Here is a 23,336-nt window from a genome sequence, read left to right as displayed (position 1 = left end):
ATTACCAGTCATTGATAATTACTTCACTATCGTCGGTTATTAATAACAAATTAATACCATCAGTCATTGTTCATTACTTCACTATAACCAGCTATTACTAAATACTTCACTGTCACCAGTCATTAATAATTAATTCAGTACCAGTAGTCATGGAATAGAACTAAATGTTCTTACAGGCGTCATTCATGAAGAAACATTTATGGTTAATATTTTTTTCCATTTGTGTTATAGCTAAGGTAGTGTTAGCCAGTAACAGATACTTAAGATTATGTCCAGGTATCGGCCATTGGAAAGATTAATTAACGTTTGTCTAAGATCTTCAATTACTAGAAAACAACATCAGGTATTCCCACATTCTCAGGTTGTTTAATAATAGATGATTATTATGAAACGATTTCCAGGTCGTTCATTTTTATGATTCATAACTTTTTAAACTCAGCATTGGCACAGCCTTAAGTCTGCAGACTTACACTTTTAGAAACTGTGTTTCTATGTCCGTTACAGGCACAGCAGAGATGGCCCATTGTGTAGCGTTTGAAAATAGATAGCAACTTTTGTTTGGTACTATGCTTAATGTGTGGGAAAATAATGCACTTATTTATTATATAAATCTTTGGACACAGATCTTAAATAGATACTAAAAACATTTCTGTTGTTGAATAACGTACTAATAAGTTTTGACGAGTTTCACGTGTTTCTCTTTTTATATATGTGATGTTCCTCATTACGCATTAACGATTATGTTTGTAAATGATATAATTTAAAACTATACGATTTATTAATTGAAAGAATAAAAACAGCAGGAAATAGGGTACCATCCTGTCATACACGTTAAGAGGAATAAGTCAAAGCAGTGCGTGGTTAGACAAAGACCCATACGTAGGTGGCGTTAATGCGTCATTACCGTTACATTTACTGAGATATAAGCGTCGTCACTAAAACTACCATAAGTGTGTTGGATGGAGTGGAGTGGCACAATAACAAGTAACTCGTCTATATATTAATGTGAACCTTGAACAACAGAGTTAGCGAAAGGGAATCCTCTATTTGAGTGCTACATGAATTCTATATTACAGACAGCATGTTTCACCATGGCTACTTGATAATGTTCTGTATGTAGTGCTTTATTGAAAATAAATGAACCTATAACCAATAATTTATTATTGAATACACTCTGACATAAATACAATCCTGACATCATCTTTCACACATGTTTGTCGAACCTCGAGAGTCGTGGTAAAGTTTTTACGAAATAAGACTTGCGTGTTTATTCTAGCGTCAAGCCATCACAAAAGAACCACAGTTCAACACACGGTCGAACGGCTGTTGCTAGGTTTTTAAAGCCACAGCTTACTACGCAACTGAATGACAGTTGCTAGGTTTTTAAAGTCCGGAGGCAGCTGATTTTGTTTCAGATTCACCTAGACTCTAGGACCCAGAAGTTCTATTTTCATCGTCGCTATGGAAACTGTTCTTCTCGCTCCTCAGCATGAGATCATTTGTGCAGTTGACAAACGGCCTAGTCATTGACACATCGACAAAACATCTACTTGTTAAAGGACAAACCACACTCTAAATATATAATATATTTGCAAACCAAAATCTTTTTATGTTTGGGAAAAAGAAAAGAAGGTAAAAGTTTGTCCATTCCAACCATAAATTAACTCTTATAGAAATAGTCTTCACAAATATTTGTAGGAATACGCTTTTCACTGCTAATCTATAAGCCTTCCACATACAGGTTAAAATAAAAACTATTTCGTAACGGTTGTCTGTCGTACAACAGAATGCAATATATCTGAATTATTTTGACAATAGTAGGTAAAATATACGTGAATTTATTTTTATATCAATATAAGAACCTTCACGGAAAAGTACAAAATAGTCTGTGGAGAGAGAAAAGAAAGAAATAACATGTGTATGTAAGTTAATGCACATAAGTAAACAGAAGTGTTGATTATGTAAATGAAATCCTAGCCTGACGTTCACAATGCTATTTTTCTTTACATCACATGGGCTTTACTGTATTATTTTCGGTTTCAGTAAATTAACAAACTATTTACTAATTACTGGCATTTAATTTCTTACCTGTTTGCTTGTTTGTAGATAAGCACAAAGCTACACAGTAGGCTATTCGTGCTACTTACCTTTTCTCCTTACTCCCATGAAGAACCAAGTGGTCAGTTCTACCTGAATCTTAACTAGGTAGGAACGTGGGTCTTAGATCTTAAATAGTTATGGACATTGATTCCACAAATACATTAGCTGTATCTTTCTTAACACAAACTATAACATCTATTTGCAATAAAAAAACAACACAACGTTAAAATATTAAATAATGCAAGTGTGTGGGTTATTCCTTATAACAAAGCCACATAGGGCTATCTGCTGAGCCCACCGAGAGGAATCGAAACCCTAATTTTAGCGTAGTAAATCCGTAGACTTATTGCTGTACTAGCGAGTGGAATAATAGAACTAAGATCACCAGACAGTAAACATGTAAAATAATGCTACCTTATTTTCCTATAGATATATGTAATGACAAATCTGATATTTCTATTTATATACATTATGCTCAATGTGAATATACTTAAAGCTAGAGGCTGAGAAATATTACACCGACAAAATGGGGGATTTTAACAATACAGAAATGCATTGAAGTTCTTAAGTTTAATATTCAGTGTTATTTTACATTAACGATACGTAAGTAGGCCTTCAGGGCATTATAGAATATTGCTTTTGGGGAGCTGATTGTAACCATGAATGTTTATATGATAAAACGCTTATGACGCAACTTACTGTTGAATACACATCATTGTGCGTTCTTGATATTAGTTAACGACACACCACCGAGTGTTCGATGTCCTTTATGACGAACTTTTCTGAAGACACATTACTGTGTGATCTTGATGTTAGAATACACGGTGTTGTGTCTTCAATAAGGTGTGTCATAACTGAAAACGTTTTATCATATAATATTTATGGTTACAACTAAATCTTCAGAAGCAAATGTCTACATAAATACTTAATTGTAATATAGCCCAGAACACCAAGCTTGAATTAATAGCAGAAAATCAACACATTTCTAGTTTGTTACGATCTTTCTTATTGGTGGAGGTTCAATATATCCCAGTCCATAGATTTGATTACTTTCACATGAAAATAATTTTACCAATGATGTTACTGTCTGCGCATACAAGTAATAGATTGCCATTTTGCGGAACGTATATCCCTAGGCAAAATGTAGCCAAGATTTATCAGTTAACTCTTCGCGGGAGTTAGAAAAAGAAAAGGTAACTAAGAAATTATAATAATAACTATTTTTACTCTATTAAACACCAGCAGTGAATAAGTAAGTTGTTAATTTATTGGTCTTGAAAGACTCTTGTAATTATCTTGTTAGGTTTAGTTACGTTCCAAGATTTCTATGTGCATATGTGTATTATCTTACACTTATTTGTTTTGTTTTTCTTCATAGACTTAGTGCACTTTTTTTCCGTTAGGATGCTGTTTTGTATTTCATGTAACAGAAGAATACTGTTTAGTTGTGATAAAAATGAATAGTAACTGACTGAATATTTACAATCAATTTTTTGTTTTGGTTTGTTTATTTAGAATTAAGCACAAAGTTACACAATGGGCTCTCTGTGCTCTGCCCACCACTGGTACAGAAATTCGGTTTTTAGCGGTGTGAGTCCGCAGACATGCCATTGGGAGGCACAATCAAATTATCGTACATTACGAATATGACGTATATATATTGAATCAAGTTTTTTTTTAAATATAATCACAACATTTGGTTTGATTGCTATTTGTTCTTTTAGGCTTTACGTAGGCCTAACCAAGAAACACTGATTTTTATATTATATTTGAAAGCCGATAATTTTGAATTAAACCACGCACAATCAAACACTTTTAGAAATTAGAAATATAACTTAAGTACCTTCTTTTGTGTCTATGTAACTGTCTGAAACTTATGGTTTCTTGAAGAAAAGGGATAAATTATGAAATTTATCAAATGTTTTGATTCATTATTGTATATCATATTTTGTTTGTTGTTAAGAGCGATTTATAAATTGATTTATTTCTCGTTTGCCAACCCTGGGTTTCGAAACCTGATCTTGAGTGTTTCAAGTCCTCAGGCTTAACGCTGAATCACCTGGGGCCATTAGATAGTAAGATAATTTATTCGTCCTTACACCGACACCACACTGCAAATATATGAAGCATCGTATTGAATATCTTCCACATTTATCTTTCAATTAACATAGCAGTATTTATTTGGCAAGAACATTATTTATCGATGTGAAAGAAAACAAATTAAAGAAATGTAGACATGGGGTTAAAGAAGACATGTTATGAATCCATCTAAAATATAATTAAATAATTAAAGCCAGATAAACTTTGGAACTTATGTAAATGACCAAAGGGATGAAAACTGTGTTTAAGTTAAATAATAAAGCATTTATGAACGTTTGATCACGAAAACTTTATGCTAAATCTGTTGTACATTTATTTTTGCTTTTCTGTTTGAAATAGTAGTATGATGGCAATTGTTTCTGCTAATTTTTCGCATAAGTTGCTGACTTATTTTAATTAATTAACACTGTTTGTAAAAACAACACTTAATTTGTTTTATCTTCAACAGTGGTTTACTTAAATAATTTAGTAAACAGAGAAATAGTTGCAGTTAACTTAATTAAAGAGACTGTGAAGTGCCTTTAGGCTACAAACGTTATAAGTCTACTATTATATATGATACTTAATACGCATGTTTAATGTGATAGGAGTAACATGAAACTTATCTTTACTTTCCATAATTTTGCTGGCAGTAAAACCTCTTCAGAATATAAAATCGTTCAGGCGCCAAACAGAGGAAACATTTCACTATTTTCTTCAAAAAATATTCGTGAGATTTCTTTGTATGACAGAAAAATGAAATTTTATTTAGGTCATAATAAATACGATTGGTAAAAATTGCAAAGACTAAATACGAAAGGGAAGAACAGGAAAATATTTTCTCATGGAACTCAGATCTAATTCCCTAGTTTGGATTCGCGACTTTTCGCATAACTATAGATATACAGAACAAGAAATTGGTTATACTAATATGTTTTGGCCTGCACGAACAAGAACCGGATTGATTAAAATTTAGTTTTATCGTTTTAATCTGCATGGAATTATGTTCGAAATTGTAATTGATGCTCTACTTTTAACAAAACAGTGTCGGATAAATATTATTGAAAACAGTCACACGTGTTAATGAGATATGAAACACAATCTTTCGACAACAAGACACGTGACACTATTCACAGCTGCCAGAAGATTGTTTGTTTTTTAATTTCGCACAAAGCTACACAAGGACTATCTGCGCTAGCCGTCACTAATTTAGCAGTGTAAGACTAGAGGGAAGGCAGCTAGTCATCACCACCCACCGCCAACTCTTGGGCTACTCTTTTATCAACGAATAGTGGGATTGACCGTAACATTATGACGCCCGCAAGGCTGAAAGGGCGAGCAAGTCTGGTGCGACGGGGATTCGTATTCGCGACCCTCGAATTACGAGACGAGCGCCTAAACCATCTGGCCATGTTGGGCCCGCCCGAAGATAACAAGTGAACTTGCCAAAATCCCATCTCATAGTATTTAGTTTCACTGTGTTAACAGATTTCAACGCTATTTATTATTATTATTAATGTGTGCTTTATTCCAGTAAAAGGGAACTGAACAGTCTTGCAGGTTAGTCTAAAATTTATTTAAATAAAGCTAAATAAAAGTAATTTATAAAGTCAATCTATTTTTAATTCTAAATTGCAAATAAAAGTACGTGTGCATATTTGAATATAGACTACAAGTTATATTTCGTATCTATGTCATCAGTCTACTATTTAGATTGGCAACTAGACCTTGCTTTTATGTCATGATTCTACTCTTTAGAGTGGAGACTAAACATTGTATTACTGTCATCAGTCGAATGTTTAGACTCGAAACTAGATCTTTTTTATGTCGTTATCCAATTTTTAGAGTAGGAACTGCACACTGTATTTCTGTCATCAGTCTACTATTAAACTGGAAACTATATCTATTTTATGTCATGATTCTATTCTTTAACGTCGGAACTACACATAGTGTTTCTATCATCAGAATACTATTTAGACTTGAAACTAGACTTTTTTATGCCGCTTTGTTTGTTTGTTTGTTTTGGAATTTCGCACAAAGCTACTCGAGGGCCATCTGTGCTAGCCGTCCCTAATTTAGCAGTGTAAGACTAGAGGGAAGGCAGCTAGTCATCACCACCCACCGCCAACTCTTGGGCTACTCTTTTACCAACGAATAGTGGGATTGACCGTAACATTATACACCCCCACGGCTGGGAGGGCGAGCATGTTTAGCGCGACGCGGGCGCGAACCCGCGACCATCGGATTACGAGTCGCACGCCTTACGAGCTAGGCCATTCCAGGCCGTTTTATGCCGCTATCTTACATGTTTAGAGTGAAAGCTAGACATTATGTTTCTGTCATCAGTCTACAGTTTAGGCTTGAAACAAGACCTTGATTTTATATCATGATTATACTTTTTTGAGTGGGAATTATGCTTTGTGTTATTGTCGCTGTTCTACCCTAAATTTAGACTGGAAATTATTTTTTTAGGTTTCAAAGATTGAAATTTGAATGAAAATTTCAAAAGATAAATTTTATGTTTCATCCCTGCGGACTGTCTTAAAAATCTGTATTATCTTTGTTCAATTGAAAGATTATTTTTAACTTCTTCCCATTCTATCATATGAGGGGCAAATAACTTCCACCAACTCGCTGTATTTAGTTAATGATTAATTTAATTTAAACATGGGAGATGGACAGCGTATTCCTATCGCTGCGTAGGTCTACATTAGCACGTAACTTCTGTCTATGGTACAGCTTGACTCTGCAGTGTGTCTTACCTGTATTTACTTATTAGGTTGTCCAAAAATAAATGACGGAATTCTCACGATGGCATTTAGAAGCTGAATATTGAGTAACTTATCGCTGGTTGGTTGGTTTAATCCAACATTTGTCACTTACAAGGTGTTTTAATTGTCTGCTGTTTCATCTTTACTTTGAGTAAGTTTCGCAAACCTCAAGGCACCATGGACGAGAATAACTTTTGTTTGATTTTCCCCTACGACATCAAACTTGTCCGAAAAACTACCAAAATTACATGGAACGTCAAACAGGCATTTGGGCATGGATCTCTTACTGAATGTACAGTTCAGCGTTGGTTTCAAAAGTTTAGACATGGAAATGAAAGTCTTGAAGACCACGAAGATCGTGGAAGGAAGCCATTTTTAGATGAACACACATTAAGGAAAGCAGATGAGACAGCCCCTCCCACAAAAGTACGTGAGCTGACAGAAAAGCTAGGCACGAGCAAATCAAGCATTGCCAACTACCTGAGTGCGATTGGAAAGACAAAATGTTGGATAAGTGGATTCCCCATGAGTTGACTGAAGATCAGCAAAATCGGCGTTATGAGACCTGTCAAGGATGACGCTCCAAAAATTGAACGAATTGGAAATCAAAGGTCTGTCTCATTTACGTTATTCCACAGACCTTTCCTCTATAGATTTTCATTTTTCAAGCACTTTGACCACCTATTGAATAATAAACGCTTTCAAAACCAGGCAGCTCCAGAAAAAACTTTCAGGGAGTTCACTGACCATAATAACTCTGATTTATACAGCAGGGGCATAAACAGCATCGTTTATACGTTGGCAAAAGTGTGTTGGAGCAAATGGTGCTTACTTCAATTAAAACATGTTTTACAACATTGGTTTATACATTTCTAAACTTTACAGTTCAAAAATGACATTTATTTCTGGACAACCTAATATATTTTGTACACGTTCATTGCTAGTTGGCTCTTCTCCATGTATGATTGAAATATGTGTATATAGTCTGAATTTCAGAGTAACAGTATTCAGTTATTGAATGTAAATGGGCCATGGGTTTGGCGATATCTTAAATACTCGTATATTAGGATATTGGATGGTTTTAGAAAATTCAATTAACGATAGAGTTATTGTTATCACGTATCTGGTTTTAATGTTTCTGTTTTGCTCAGTCGCAAGCTTCAGACTTAAAATGCTAAAATCTAGGGGTTTGATTTCTCCTGGTGGAAACAGCGCAGATAGTCCATTGTGTAGCTTTAGGCTTAACTAGTAAAACACCAACAACTTTTGTAATGTTTCGGCTTAAACTAAAGTTGATACGTTAAAGAAAAGACTAGAACAAGCCCAATGATTATGTTTTAATCTTTGGTTTGTTTTACATTAACAATTTTTTTCTTTCGCATTTCCAGCTTTATATAATCACAGTGCATATTTTATTGAAGCCACAAACATGCCTTCCTTAAAATGTTTTAATAATAATCAAAGCAAATATGATAAGGTACAGGACATAATTTGACAATGAAGTTTATAGAATATCTGCACATTTTTTACTGCTTGACCTCCCTCGCTATATATTGTAAATCCATCCATCGTACTGTTTGAATGGAAGTTATTTTCATGAGCGCGCAGAAAAATTAATGGATTTAGACATCGTCATTCCAGAGGGCAGGATGTTGAGTTGAAATAATGAGGTCCATATCTTCATCTTCCGTTTTTTAACGACCTCGTTTGACGCTTAAAAAGAACTACGCACGCCAGAATTTTCAATCTCCTAAGTTTGTATGAGATGTATTTAGTCGGTGGTCTGGCGCCAAATACTTGGGGTTTATAGGATATGTGTGTGTTGTGGGAGGTATGACTGAGTGACTGATATATAAAGTCCTTACAGAAATTAATCAACAGCCAATATTGTCCTTCCAGTCCCGTGCACATACATACACACATATATCTCCAACTTATACCATATGAGCTTTTATTATTAGTAAATGGGCCTATTAAACACTTGTCCCGTAAAGTAGTGAATGTTTGTTGAAAGCTAATATCATGGTAGGAAGGATGGTGGCGTCAGTGTTTATTGCTGTCACCATGCACAGACAAACGTCAAAGCATGATTTCATGTAAAACCAACGCCACCTGTTTCAGTGCTTTTACCGTAAAATTCTATAATGTTGTAGACCAAAGTGAACGGCTTATAGCTGATACGAATTACAGTTTGGTATTGTTAATCAGAGTTTCAGAGAACACATAACTAAATATACGAGCAACTGGGACGTAAGCTTTGAAATCGTTGAATACACAAGTAGAGGTGATTAGTATGAAACTAACTTTGCCCAACCCCTCAAAACAGTGAGGAGTTGGAGTTTTGTAAAAAAACCAATCTCTTTCTTCAACAAGCTTTGTTTACCAAACTTCCCCTTCATTATAAAAGATAAACGATCTCATCTTGAGAAAATGAAAATTTCACATACGCTCAAAAAGTCAATGACAATCGTGCAACTTAAATTAGTCATGACTCGTAATATGTATGGGTGTTACACACACACAGTTGTCCTGGATAGCAATAAACACCTCTAGACAGTAGAGTGAAGTCCAAGGCTTCGTTAACGCAATCATACAACCCGAACCTTCACGCGTAACGTCCCGCCAAAATGATTGCAGAACACTAAAATGATTTATTTCATTAAGATGTCTCATTCGAATGGCCCTGTTGTAATTGGTGAGCTAATGAAGTTTTTACCCGTGTAAACTGATGTGACCTATAAAGTTAAGAACACTTATGTGATCTGTTCTATACAGTTAAGATAGCTGATATCACCTAGACAGTTAAAGAGCTGATGTATCCTATACATTTAATGTAGGTGACGTGACCTATACATATAAAACAGCTGTTGTCATCTATACAGTTAATACAGCTGGCGTGGTGTATACAGTAAAGATAATTCTTGCTCGTGTAATTTGATATGTCCTCTACGGTAAAAATACTTTCTGTACTTGTAAGCTGAAATGACCTATGCAGTTGAGATAACTCACGTGACCTCTAAAGTTAAAACAGCAGAGGTAATGTATATACAGTTAGGATAATTTTTGTTCATTGTAAGATGATGTGGTCTTTAAATTTAATATATCTAATGTGACCCAAAAAACGTTAGAGTAAATATATAGATACGATAGGTGATGTGACCTATACGGTTAGAGTAAATATATAGATAAGACAGGTAATGTACGTATACGGTTAAGACAGTTGTTGCATTTACAATCTGATGTGGCATATACAATTAAGATACTTTATGCCCCTGTAAGCTGGTGTAATTTATAAGGTAAGATAGCTGATGTGATCCATACAGTTCAAATAGTTTTGACCGTACAAGCTAAAGTGCCCTATACGAGGTCTGTTAAAAAAATACGCGGACTGACGTCATAAAACAAAATGTACTTTATTTAGAAGTTACAGGTCTGGGATCCCTTCAAAGTACTCTCCTCCCCAACGCACACACTTATCCCAACGGTGTTTTCACTTGTTGAAACAGTCCTGGTACTTCTTTTGTAATGTCCTCCAGCTCCTTCGTCGCATTTGCCTTAATCTCGGGAATCGTCTCAAATATTCTTCCTTTCAAGGGTCTTTTGAGTTTGGGGAGCAAGAAAAAATCGCAAGGAGCAAGGTCAGGTGAGTAGGGGGGTGGGGAAGAACAGTGATCGAGTGTTTGGCCAAAAACTCACGAGTTTTGAGGGCTGAATTTCTCAGCAACGCGGTGCATCTTCAATTTTTCGGTCAAAATCTCGTAACAAGATCCAACTGATATCCCACACTCTTCAGCAAGCTCTCTGACAGTCAGACGTCGATTTGCCCGCACCAGGGTGTTGATTTTGTCGACGTGTGGGTCGTCAGTTGACGTGGAAGGACGTCGAGGACGCTCATCATCTTCAATGGACTATCGACCATCCTTAAAACGTTCATGCCACTTGAAACATGCCGTACACTTCATAGCAACATCACCGTAAGCCGTGTTAAGCATAGCAAAAGTTTCAGTCGCAGATTTTCCAAGTTTAACACAAAATTTCACAGCAAGTCGTTGCTCCTTCAGGTCATTCATTCTGAAATCCGCCAAACGAAAAAATCGCACTTCACTTAAAACCGCGTAGCTAATACACAAATGAAGATATCTGCAATCGGGAAATGGCGTCGTAATCAGCTGATCTGTGCGAACCTAGCGACACCAAGCGGATTCCCCTGGAACCAACTGGAGCCGCGCAATTCAAACAGTCCGCGTATTTTTTGAACAGCCCTCGTACAGTTACGACGGCTGATGTGTTCTGTGAAGTTAAGATAGCTGATGTGACCTATCCGGTTAAGAGAGTTGGTGTGACCTATACACTTAAGGTAGTTGATATGTCCTATATAATTAAAACAGGTAATGTGACTTATACATTTAAAATAACTATTGTAACATTTACAGTTAAGATAGTTATTCTAACCTGTGCAATTAAGATAGCTGTTGTGATCTATGATATTATGATAGTTGTTGCAGCTGTTATCTGATATGACTTATAGAGTTAAGGGTGTTAATGTGAACTATACATTTAAGATATCTGTTGCACATGTAATATGCTGTGATGTATATAGTTAAGTTATTTCATGCCTCTGTAAGGGAATGTGACCTATACAGTTAATATAGTTGCTGCGCCTATAATACGATGTGTTCTTTACAGTTGAGATAGCTAATATGACCTATACAGTTAGGATGGTTTTCCCCTGTAAACTGATGTAACCTATATAGTTAATATTGGCGATGTAATATTTGTAATCCTGTAAACCGATATGTCTTATATAGTTATGATACAGTTATAACACTTTTATGTTGGGATTTCTGCCGTTGATTGCTGATAATGGACTTACACTCCTTTATAATATGCTCCATTTTATAACAACCATAACATCTCTTCTCCCTTCTGTCTGTTGATTTCTTTTCAATTTTGGTGGCATCCTACTTCTGGTCAGCCACTCCTGGTTCAGACTTTAACAGGTTATTCTTGGACTTGCCAGTTATACTTCTTCCATAGGTTACCATGTACTGTTCTGCCAGCTTGTTTACCTCGTCTACATCCTTTGTTGCTCTCGCCTTTAGGAACAGTGACATGTTAACCGGGCATGTGATCATGAACTGTTCACGTATTAGTAGATTTTCAAGTTCTTCAAAATTATTTTCGTACTTGGCTATGCCAGCTTATCTTGTGATGTATTGCAGCAGATGTGCCATGCAATTAAATTCATTTTTTTCACTGTCGGGTTTGATTTCTCCGAATTTCAGGCGAAAATCTTCCTCAGTACGTTCATAAAGTTTCAGAAAGGCTACTCTTAACTTGTTATAGTGCATGACATCGTCTGATGTCATGCCTGCATATACTTGTTGTCCTTTCCTGTGAGAAGTGGACTGAGACAGATTGCCCAGTCACTTTTGTCCCAGTTCTGATTTTGGGCAAATATTTCATAACTCTCCAGAAAAGCATTCATGTCGTCTTTCTGTTAATAAAATTAGGTCAGCTTGGACCGGCTAGTTCTGATCCCATCGTCATTTTTGGGTTATTTGTCTTTCTGTTGGGTGAGCTTTGTGATCTTAGTCTGTGGTTTTATTCTCTCTATTTCTAGTCTTTCTTCTCTCTACTTTCTCTTTTTGGCGCTCTTTTCTTTCCATTCTTCTATCTTTTTAAGAAACTCATATATCGTTGTTACTGTCGGTCACCTCTCTCTATTCACTAATCAAAGTTAGTCGACGTGGTTGTAGTCTCTACAATATTTTCACCATCACTATATATATCACTGTGTGTGTATAGGCCTACTACCACTATCGTTCACATCTTTTTCTGTCGCCGTTTACTACAGTATAATCCTGGCTAACTCTTGAGTGTCAGGTTCTTTACGTATGGATGGGCAGGATTTTCTATAGTAGGCGTCTGTGACTTGGTGATAAATTTCAGCAATAAACGGACAACACAGAATTTACATATTTTAGAATAATATAATTAAAACAAGTCAAACATATATACAACTGGTCGTTCTACATTTAATGACCACAGTTGTATCCAGAGCTTTAAGTTACTCTATTTTTCATCAAACATTTACTCAGGATAATTCATTTACTTCAGAACTCAAATGACAAGACGAATTATTCTTCTTTACTTTGTTATCACAATACAATCAGTGATAAATCCACTTACACTTGTGAGCAGAAATTATCTACATGGTTAAGATAATTTTCACCTCTGTAAGATGGTGTGACTTATACAGTTAAGTTAGGTGATATGACCCACAGAGTTAAGGTAGCTGATATGACCTTTACAGTTTAGATAGATTTTACTCCTGTAAGCTGATATAAGCTATAGCATTAAGATAACTGATGTGACCTACATAGTTAAACTGATTTTTATGTCTCTAACTTGATGAGATCTACGTAGTTATGAGAGATTTTTGCCTTTGTAATATAATATGATCTATAAAGTTGAGATTGATCTTACCCTTGTAAATTGATGTAAGGTATAGAGCTAAGACAATTGTTGTCCCGGCAAACTGATAAGATAATTGATGAGACCTGTATAGTTCAGTTGGTGTGACTTTTAGAGTTAAGATAGATTTTCCTCCTGTAAGAAGATTGACCTATTTAACCTAAAGATAGGTTATTTCCCTGTTGGCTGATGTAACTTACAGAGTTAAGTCAGAGTTAAAATAGTGATGTGACCTATTCAGTTAACGTAGTTTTTTTAAAGGGTAAACTGATGCGACACATTGTGTTAGGAATACTTATGCTAGCTATAAAGTTAAGATAACTGATGTAACACATATACTTAAGTTTGTTTTTGCCCCTGTATGCTGATTTGACGTATACAATTAAGATAGTTGTTGCACCTGTAATCTTATGTGACTTATACAGTTAAAAGAGTTGATGGTACTTACAAAGTTACGGTAGCAGATGAAACAGTTAAGATAAATGATGTGAAATATATATTCAAGACACTTTTTGCATCTGTGAGGTGCTGTGACCTATACAGTTAAAATAGTTGTTGCACCTGTAATTTGACGTAAGCATGTGTGACGTATATAATTAAAATAATTGTTGAACCTATGATCTCAGGTGACCTATAAAGTTGAGATAATATTCTCTTCTCTAAACTGACGTGACCTATACAGCTAAGATATGTGATATGACCTATAGATTATAATGTAGTTGATGTGATTCATACAATTCGAATAAATTTTGACCCTGTAACGTGTTATGACTTTTAAGAGTTAAGATAGCTGATATGACCCATACAGTTAAGATGGTTTTAGCTCCTGTATGTTTATGGAATCTACATAGTTAAGGGATATTTCGTGCTTGTAATATAGTTGCTCCATCTGTAATCTAATTTGACCTCTACAGTTAAGACAGCCTGTTAAGACAGACTGATGTGACCTACACAGTTAAGAACGTTGATGTGAACTCTACACTAACCAGCTGATTTGACCTATACAGTTACTATAGTTTTTGCCCCAGTAAGTTGTGGTGACTTATACAGTTAATAGTTATTGCACGTGTAATTTAATGTGATTTACGTATTTAAGAGAACTGATATTTACTATACAGTTAAGAGAGCTGGTTTGACCTATACTGTTAAAATAGTTGTTGCACCTGTAATCTGGTATGATCTACACAGTTGAGATAAGTGATGCCCTTGTAATCTGATAGTTTTGTTGCGTTTTTAACTTTGAATTGAATATATATATATATACTTTTGTTGCTAAGTGGCATAGACAAACAGTTGCCGAAAGGCAACCGGCGTTTTATGTGATTGTTTTGTATTAATGTTAATGAAAATTCCAGTAATTTTATAACCCTGTGATATACATATCTATTAATACTTACAGATAAAAGCATACTTTTACTATCTACACAAAAATGGTATTTCCTGCTTTTTTTTTTCTAACGCACTATCCATGCAACTCCATGTTGTTGATGACAGAGTTACAAGAGATAATAACACTAGTCAAAACACTAGTGGTACCTCGTGCCTAAATATCAAAATCCGAAAGTGAATCTCCAGTTTCAATAGCATATTGATAAGAATATACACTTGGTGCATCCCAATCTCAAATCAACTGACAAGAAAAATAAATTTGCGGTGTTAGAACTAGATTCACAATAGATACAGAAATAAGGATCTTAGTCTAAAGGTAAGGTAATATAAGACACAAATGTGAACCTACTTATAATTGACGTTAGAATCAAAGTAGGCCTTAAATTTGTACACAAATAGGCAGTCTGACTTCTGTTGTAATCTAATGAATATGATCCAATTAAAACACGTTGTAAGAGGTAAAATTATAATAAAAATACAAGTTAAAATATTGTCTTGGTGTAATAATAGAGACAAAATGACAGTGTCACAGGGCAGTGGATCCTTATTTCTAGTAGTTTATTAATATTAGACACATGGGATAAGCATAAATCTAAAACGAAGACTGGAGGTATGGAGTACTTGGAATAATCTTCATCTGAGCAGTTCACTTACGATCAGAAGATGGTTGATGCCCCTTTCTAAATGGCATATCAATAGAAATACACGAGGAAGCTAAATAACTGATGTTAGAGACAAAAGGTAGAACTTCGGCTAAAGAAAAGATTACCAGAGAAACATAATATGTAACTTTAAATCAAAAAAGGAACTAACGACAAATTTTAAAATAACAGAACTCACTTGTTTAAAGAATAAATAAAAGATGTAACTCTTCGGTTTTTTAGTACAGAGGACTGAACACGTTGTTAAAACGATTTTGAAGTCTCACCTCGTCGTTCGTCGCATCATACTCTATCTCACATGCAACTTCAATTATAAAAGGCTTCATCATAAGGTTATTGTTTCAAGAAGTTACTTCTCGTCCCTGCATGCTTTCCATATTCCATCAAGTGTACAAAGAACATGGTTTGACAGCGCTCATTTCAACAGAAATCCATAGTCGATGGATCTGGTGGTATGTCTTCATATAGAGACATATAAATATCGTTTCATTATTCAGCTGCTTAATGTATGTAACTATTGAATGAGAAGTGTGACTAGAAGTTTATCTTGGTCAACCCGTACACAACTCATTTCAGACATAACTACTTTTTGTTTATATGTAACTATTGAATGAGAAGTGTGACTAGAAGTTTATCTTGGTGAACCCGTACACAACTCATTTCAGACATAACTACTTTTTGTTTATATTAGTATATCTTTAAAAGCTTAGTGTTTGAATGTTTTGCGTCGGAAATGACTGTTATACACACGCCCCAAAACAGACTAATTTTTAGTAGCGTAATACAACCTGTACGAAACACGCCAAACGATGTCAAAATACAGTTTACCGCGACTTTATATCATATGCGGCTGTCGCGTGAATTGTTTATTTGCATATTCAAATTTAGTTTGGTATATGGTACTCAACCCTCTGATAGACAGACAGCAAGAGTTTACTTCAAAGACTACTAATGGTAGTTTACAGACTAGAGTCCCATGACGTCAGTTTTGCTTTTTTTAATAATAGATTCACAAGAAGCAACACTTAGTCAAAAGAATACACTTATAACGCTATACCATTGTGATATTGTAATCTAAAAAGTGAGACTTAAATCTGTATAATGAGTAATGTCATAATGTGTGCATACGTAGACCTCCAGTCTCTTTATTAGCTTCATAATAATGAGACTAAGCTAATGCCCAGTTTTAAAAAAAGGCAACAATAAAAGCACAACATCGAACTTCCTGTCCTAAACGTAAAGTGATGAAAAGATACAATTAAGATACGAAATACAGAAACAAATTTGAACCCCAGAATAACGAACAATCTGATAGCAGAAACATAATGTGTGTCGCTAGTTTAAAGATTCGGTTGAAGATATATAAAGCAATATTCAACATATTTTCATTCAAGGTGAACTCTGGTACAGATTCTGATCGTATTTCATTAAGCTTTGTTTCAAAGCATTACAGAAATCTCTGATGTGATTTTTAAAAACCGTATATAATGGAATTAAATAACTAGAACAGTGAAACACAAATCATCAAAACTGTCATCACATACTTATGTCTTTGTAGTGGAAATGTTTTAAACGTTATTTAACACGAGTTTTTTATTGTATGGTGGAATACTAACTTAAAATAAATCTGTTGTGAATAATACATGATTAAAGTCGTATTATATTAGAATGAATAAATGGTTCACTTTAATATAGATTTACTAGATGACGGTTATGTTGAAATCTCGTATAAGTCGATATTGTTAATACTGATACAATTTCTCCTCAGCTACTAAAATGATTCTCGTAATCTCAAAGAGAAACCCCACTTCATAGACTCATATCATAGAGATTCCCGATATAAACAGTCAATGCATTTCACTATACTTTGTTCGTTTTAACAGGTTAGTCTGATAAATGGAAATCGATTATAATTGTTTAATACGTAGAATGTAATCTAGCTTAACAACCTGGCCAGTATTAATATAATACCTTTAATGACATCTAAGTATATTATATAACTTATTTTAAAACCATTACGTGCTGAAGTTATTCGTTAGAAGATTTTGGTTCTTTGTATAACTTTGTTAAAGACCAGTATAAGTTAGAGACAGTAATCATATTTTTTCTCGCTATCGTTAAAATTTTTTGCCAACAACATTTTTACTAAAATGAAAGAGCGTACAAGTACTAAAATTTTAATAAACTGGGTTTTATAAACTTACAACGTTCTTTTCTGTTAGAAATAAAACTGCTATATATAGTTGTAGAATATTTATTACTTTGTACACGGTATTGTTTACATACACGGAAGCTATGTTAACTATTTATGTTGACAACGTGGTAACAATCACGCTGTTGGAAACCCGTGGAAAGAAATCGTCATTCGAAACATATTTATTCAAAAGTCAATTTGATCAGAAGAGGAGTTTTATGTTGCACGACAACACCACTGATTAAACTGAAGAGATAAAATAAAGGAAATTAAAAATATTAATAATGTTTGTTTTAACAATGAAGTTGCAGTTTAAAAGTAATTATTCAATGATTAAAACAACTTCATAAATATTTTAAAATTACTGAAGAAAAGGAAAATAGGAACACTCTTTGATTGTAGAATTTTTAATTTCCAGTTACGCAGGCGTAATCTGTCATTTCGCACTTTTCTGATGATTAAACTGAAAATCCATTGTGGCAACACTAAACGAGATCAAAACATAGAACTACAGGGTGGCCCGTAAGTCCCTACCTACCCATATGTTGTGTCGAAACAACGTTATAATGCTAATGATATGTTGAAGGCAGCTGTTACCGCGGCGTTTAGAACAATAACCCCTGCTATGTTGAGGAAAATGTCTCACAGAACATGGCGTCGCATAATATTATGCAGCGAGAATGAGGGACAGCACACAGATACACTGGATACATAAGCATTATGGATGAGTAGGTTCTTACGGGCCATCCTGTATGTCTCAAATTAAACTGGAGCTGCAGTACAGATGCTTCTTTCTGGACAGACCTACCAGATATTATTTTTTTAAACCAGACAATGAACTCGGAGCTTCCGCATTTGAAAACTGTAATTTTATTATATAAATAAAAATAAAATGGATTAAAAAAACTAACTACACCTTTGTTGTTTTAGAAATACACATTAGGTTAATGCAAAAACGAAACCCGGTGAAAATAAAGCTTCTAACGCTTAGAATAGTAATTCAAACGTAACCTTCCATTGAATGTAGTTCCACAGAGCCCTGACACAAATATTCTAAAAAAATAAGTCAATATTTTTGAGAGGCTGGGCGTGACCTAGTGGTTAGTGTGCTCGGACTATGAATCCGAGGGTTTATAATACACGTATTGTTGAGGAAACATCGCACTTCGCAGTGTGAGATCGAAAGTGTCCTATAATAATGATAGCGATCCCTTACTATTCAGTCAGACAAGAGTATCATAAACACATTGAGAGCGCGTTCGTTGATTATCTGCCTTTTCTCTAGTATACGAATTCAGAGTTACGGACGGCTACACCTCAAGGCAATTTGTTTGAATATGCTAAGATAAACAAATATTTGTTTGTTTGTTTTGAAATCAAGCACAAAGCTACACAACGGTCTATCTGTGCTCTCTGCACCACAGGTGTTGAAACCCGGTTTCTTGCGTTGTGAGTTCGCAGACATACCGCTGTACCACTGGGAGGCAACAATTATTTGAGACATATTTAATCCTACTGCACAGTGAAATGATTTAAGCTCGAATAACGCTCATGCAGACCCGAAAACAGCTGAAATCCGACGTGCACTTTGGGTACAATTGGTCATCGCGAATATTGTAGGTACGTGTTAAAGGTTTTATTATTATCTAACCTGTAATAAAGCACGCGTGTGTGTTACGTCATGTCACACTTGTTTTCTCTTGATTTCTCGAAATAGGAGTAATAAAATCCAAAATGTGTTTCTCCCGATAGAATAGTTCAATTACTGTCTGCTTATTACAATTTTAGTGAAACGATTTAAGAGGGACATTAAAGTACCGTGAGTGTTGTTGGTATCATAAGTCTAAAGACGTTTGGTTTGAATTTCGCGCAAAGTTACTCTAGGGCGATCTGCACTAGCCGTCCCTAATTTAGCAGTGTAAGACCAGAGGGAAGGCAGCTAGTAATCACCACCCACCGCCAACATTTGGGCTGCTCTTTTACCAACGAATAGTGGGATTAATCGTCACTTTATAACCCTCCCACAGCTGAAAGGGCGAGCATGTTTGGTGTGACGGGGATTCTAACCCGAGACCCTCGGATTACGAGTCGAGTGCCTTAACCACCTTGCCATGCCGGGCCAAGTAAAGACGTAATGTGGGATCATCTAGCCCAGTATATAACGTTTATTCTGAAAGCAAAAATATCGATTCAATTTTAAACTTGAATCATTTCTGAATTAAACTATTTTCTTTCACATCACCAATGTTTTAAATAAAAACAAACTCCCTTAATCAACACATACTGTAAATTAAAAAATCAACAAATATGTTTCCAGCTTTGTAGTCTGTACGTTTCACCTTTTCAGTACATAGAGTAACAATAATGCTAGGTTTTACTTTTGTTGCTAAGCGATATGACATAAAAATCATTGTTGGAACGTAGTGTTGCCAAAACGCACTGGAATAGGAAGCTATTAATCTAACTGATTTTTTTACAAATAATTATTCTATGAATACAACACGAATTCATTTCGTGAATGATCTTATTTTTGATTGGCTCATAATAGAATTTACGGACGTTTGTCTGCCTCGACTACACTTTTCTACCGCTTTGTCGATCAAGTTTGATTTCGCAAAATTTATTTATTTCAGCTGGTTATGAAATGTGAGATTAGGGTTGGAGGGGGTGGAGTGATAGTACTGCCTCATCATCTTTGACGGAGTATATGCTAGTCGCCCCCCAGTGGCTCAGCGGTATGTCTGCGGACTTACAACGCTAAAAACCGGGTTTCGATACCCGTGGTGGGCGGAGTACAGATAGCCCATTGTGTATCTTAGTGCTTAATTCAAAACAACAACAAAAAAATATGCTAGTTTTTCATAAAAGCAAGCTGACTTTATAAGTATTGTACGTTGTTTAATTTCTTTTAATAAATAGTATTTATTTTAACACTAGGCCTTTACTTCACTTGATAGTAACATTGGTATTTACAGCAGATTTGTAATTTAATCCTAGAGTGAGTTCATACCTACGTTATATTGAACATTAGGCCTATTAGGAGTTCGTCTTTATCCTGCAGCTCATGAATGTGAAAGGAATAGGTCAACACCTAATATAAGAAAATGTACTTTTCAATGAAGTGAAATCATAGAGCTGTTTAATAACAACCTTTGTGTCCATGAAAGGCCTGGCATGGCCTAGCGCGTAAGGCGTGCGACTCGTAATCCGAGGGTCGCGGGTTCGCGCCCGCGTCGCGCTAAATATGCTCGCCCTCCCAGCCGTGGGGGAGTATAATGTGACGGTCAATCCCACTATTCGTTGGTAAAAGAGTAGCCCAAGAGTTGGCGGTGGGTGGTGATGACTAGCTGCCTTCCCTCTAGTCTTACACTGCTAAATTAGGGACGGCTAGCACAGATAGCCCTCGAGTAGCTTTGTGCGAAATTCCAAACAAACAAAGTGTCCATGAAAAATAACGGTTTTTTGGAGAAGAAAGCAAAATTTCTTGTGACTGTTAACGGGTGCCAATTTTATTCATTTTAGGTTTTTTTCTTTCTTTTGAATACATGGTAAACAGTGAAATGACTTAAAAAATCTTCACCGAATGGACGTAAAAAGAAAGATTTTGACACAAGAATAATTCTCGACCGAAACGTATCCACACATACGTGATACTTTTATGAGTTCCTGCAACGAAAACGATCACTACTAAGCTTAAAGAAGGAAGACAAAAATAAATAAAATTATTGCATTCCGAAACGTTTTATAAAGGAAGAATTTAAAAAAATCTTTAAAAATAGACATTTTGTTTTATTAAACGAAATAATGAATTTACGAGCAAAGCCAGTTGGATTATCTACTAGTAGCAAAAACATTTAACAGACTTGATGAAAACTGGTACATATGAGTTGTCGACAAAATATATACAAAATGGACTTACTTAAACATTAATGAGAAGTAGAAATTTCAGTTTTGAGATACAGCTTAAAAATATTGTAACACGTTGCACATAAAACTAAACATCTGATGATGTTTAAGAGGCATGTTTAGCAAGGCGGCAACAACTGGAAGGTGTTTTTCTACCTGACACTTGACTTTGAATATCATGTTTATTAGAAGTTCAGTTTATTAAAATAATTTCGTATTAATACCACATCGTTATCGTTACGATCTGTTTCCATGTACAGTAATGTTCTATCTAAAGACGACACATCGTAATATAGCCATGCAGAGTAGTTTTTGTTGGAAAAGGCTCCGTTGAAAGGTTATCATGTCAAAATCACGGCACTTCTTCCTGCAGGTTTTCCATAATCCATCTAGTACCCGAGAACGACGGTTTACCCTCTCCCCTTTCAACAGTTCAATGGCAAAGGAATATATACACGCTGCATCTGGCAACTTCACCTATATGTTTAAGTATGTAATAGCATGAATAATAGTTCCATTCGCTAGCAGCTTCAAATATGAGATGGTCAAACAAATATCTTGTGGTTGTGGAAGAAACCAATGTACGTGGGACTTGTAGGGGAGGTTCTATTTGATTATGTTATGTAGTATTAAAAAACTCAATTATTTTATACATAATTCTAAAAAAAAAGACAAATTCTAGTCTCAAAATTAAAACAAATAACATAATGTACACGATTGAAGTCAGATGAGACTGAAAAACAGTCTCGTTCACTCTACATTCACCCTGTACGTTTCGATATTTTTTCCAGTACTGTATGTTTTAATTTTAAACAATATACTTACTGGAACAAACTAATTAACACAACTGTTTCAATTAAAGCAGCGAAGTAGAAATTAAAACTTGAATAATCCTATTTTCTTATATATGATAAAATGTATAATAAAAATAAATGAATCAGTAAAAGGCGGGATGAATAGAAGTTTTCTATATTCTCTCATTTATTACACAATGACGACTTAAGACTAATGCTATCAGTTGTTATATGTTTTAAAACCGCTTATATGTAATTTAAATTATATTTTTAGTTGAATTTCTGCTTATTAAGGTTCTGCCATTACAGCGGAAGTCACTATGACTGTATTATACATCTAATTAGAACGTAATTAAGGTAAACATTTGCTCAAATCTCCACCGCGATCGCGATAGAACAGGTAAAGAACATCTCTACAGGACTAGAAGTTTTAAGTGAAAGCTTGTGGTTAGTGATAAACATATTAATTTTCAATTGTTTGTTTTTAATGAAAAATATAAATTGTGAACCCTATTTAGTTTTTTTATTTTAAATACACGAATTGAAAATTTTGAATAACATTTAATTTATCTATTGATAAAATTATTATAAAGAAAACCTCACATTTAAAATGATTGTGCTCTACAAATTACTTGTTATAGGGGAATAAGTTTCACCAGAGACACATGAAGAACCATACGTTTTATTCCAGAAAGTTTATAAGCCTACTAAGCCTTTCTCTAAGTGTTTCTTTCGAATTTCACGCGAAGCTACACGAGGGCTATCTGCTCTAGCCGTTCTTAATTAACAGTATAAAGTAAAGGGAACCCACCGCCAACTTTTGGGCAACTCTTTTACTAACAACTAGTGGGATTGACCGTTACTTTGTGACGCCCCAAGGCTGAAAAGGCGAGCATGTGTGTTGTGACGGGGATTCGAACCCGTGACCCTCATATTACAAGTCGAGTACCCTTACAACCGGGCC

The 23,336-nt window shown here is 35.0% G+C and overlaps 1 protein-coding gene across 1 annotated transcript; it reads left to right on the top strand.

Moving 5' to 3' along the window:
- Window positions 1-7,127: 7,127 nt before the first annotated feature.
- Window positions 7,128-7,484, top strand: LOC143231370 (histone-lysine N-methyltransferase SETMAR-like). Its single transcript, XM_076465914.1, has one exon. The coding sequence runs from the start codon at window positions 7,128-7,130 to the stop codon at window positions 7,482-7,484; it is 357 nt and encodes a 118-aa protein (XP_076322029.1).
- Window positions 7,485-23,336: the final 15,852 nt, after the last annotated feature.

The sequence above is a fragment of the Tachypleus tridentatus genome, chromosome 11 (assembly GCF_004210375.1).
Source record: "Tachypleus tridentatus isolate NWPU-2018 chromosome 11, ASM421037v1, whole genome shotgun sequence".
Classification (NCBI taxonomy): domain Eukaryota; kingdom Metazoa; phylum Arthropoda; class Merostomata; order Xiphosura; family Limulidae; genus Tachypleus; species Tachypleus tridentatus.
Note: the sequence above shows the minus strand (reverse complement) of the source record. Positions and strands in the feature narration are given on the sequence as shown.

Bases quoted from the DNA above. Each gene is read 5' to 3' on its own strand.
- LOC143231370 (XM_076465914.1), top strand. From the start codon at position 7,128: ATGGACGAGAATAACTTTTGTTTGATTTTCCCCTACGACATCAAACTT.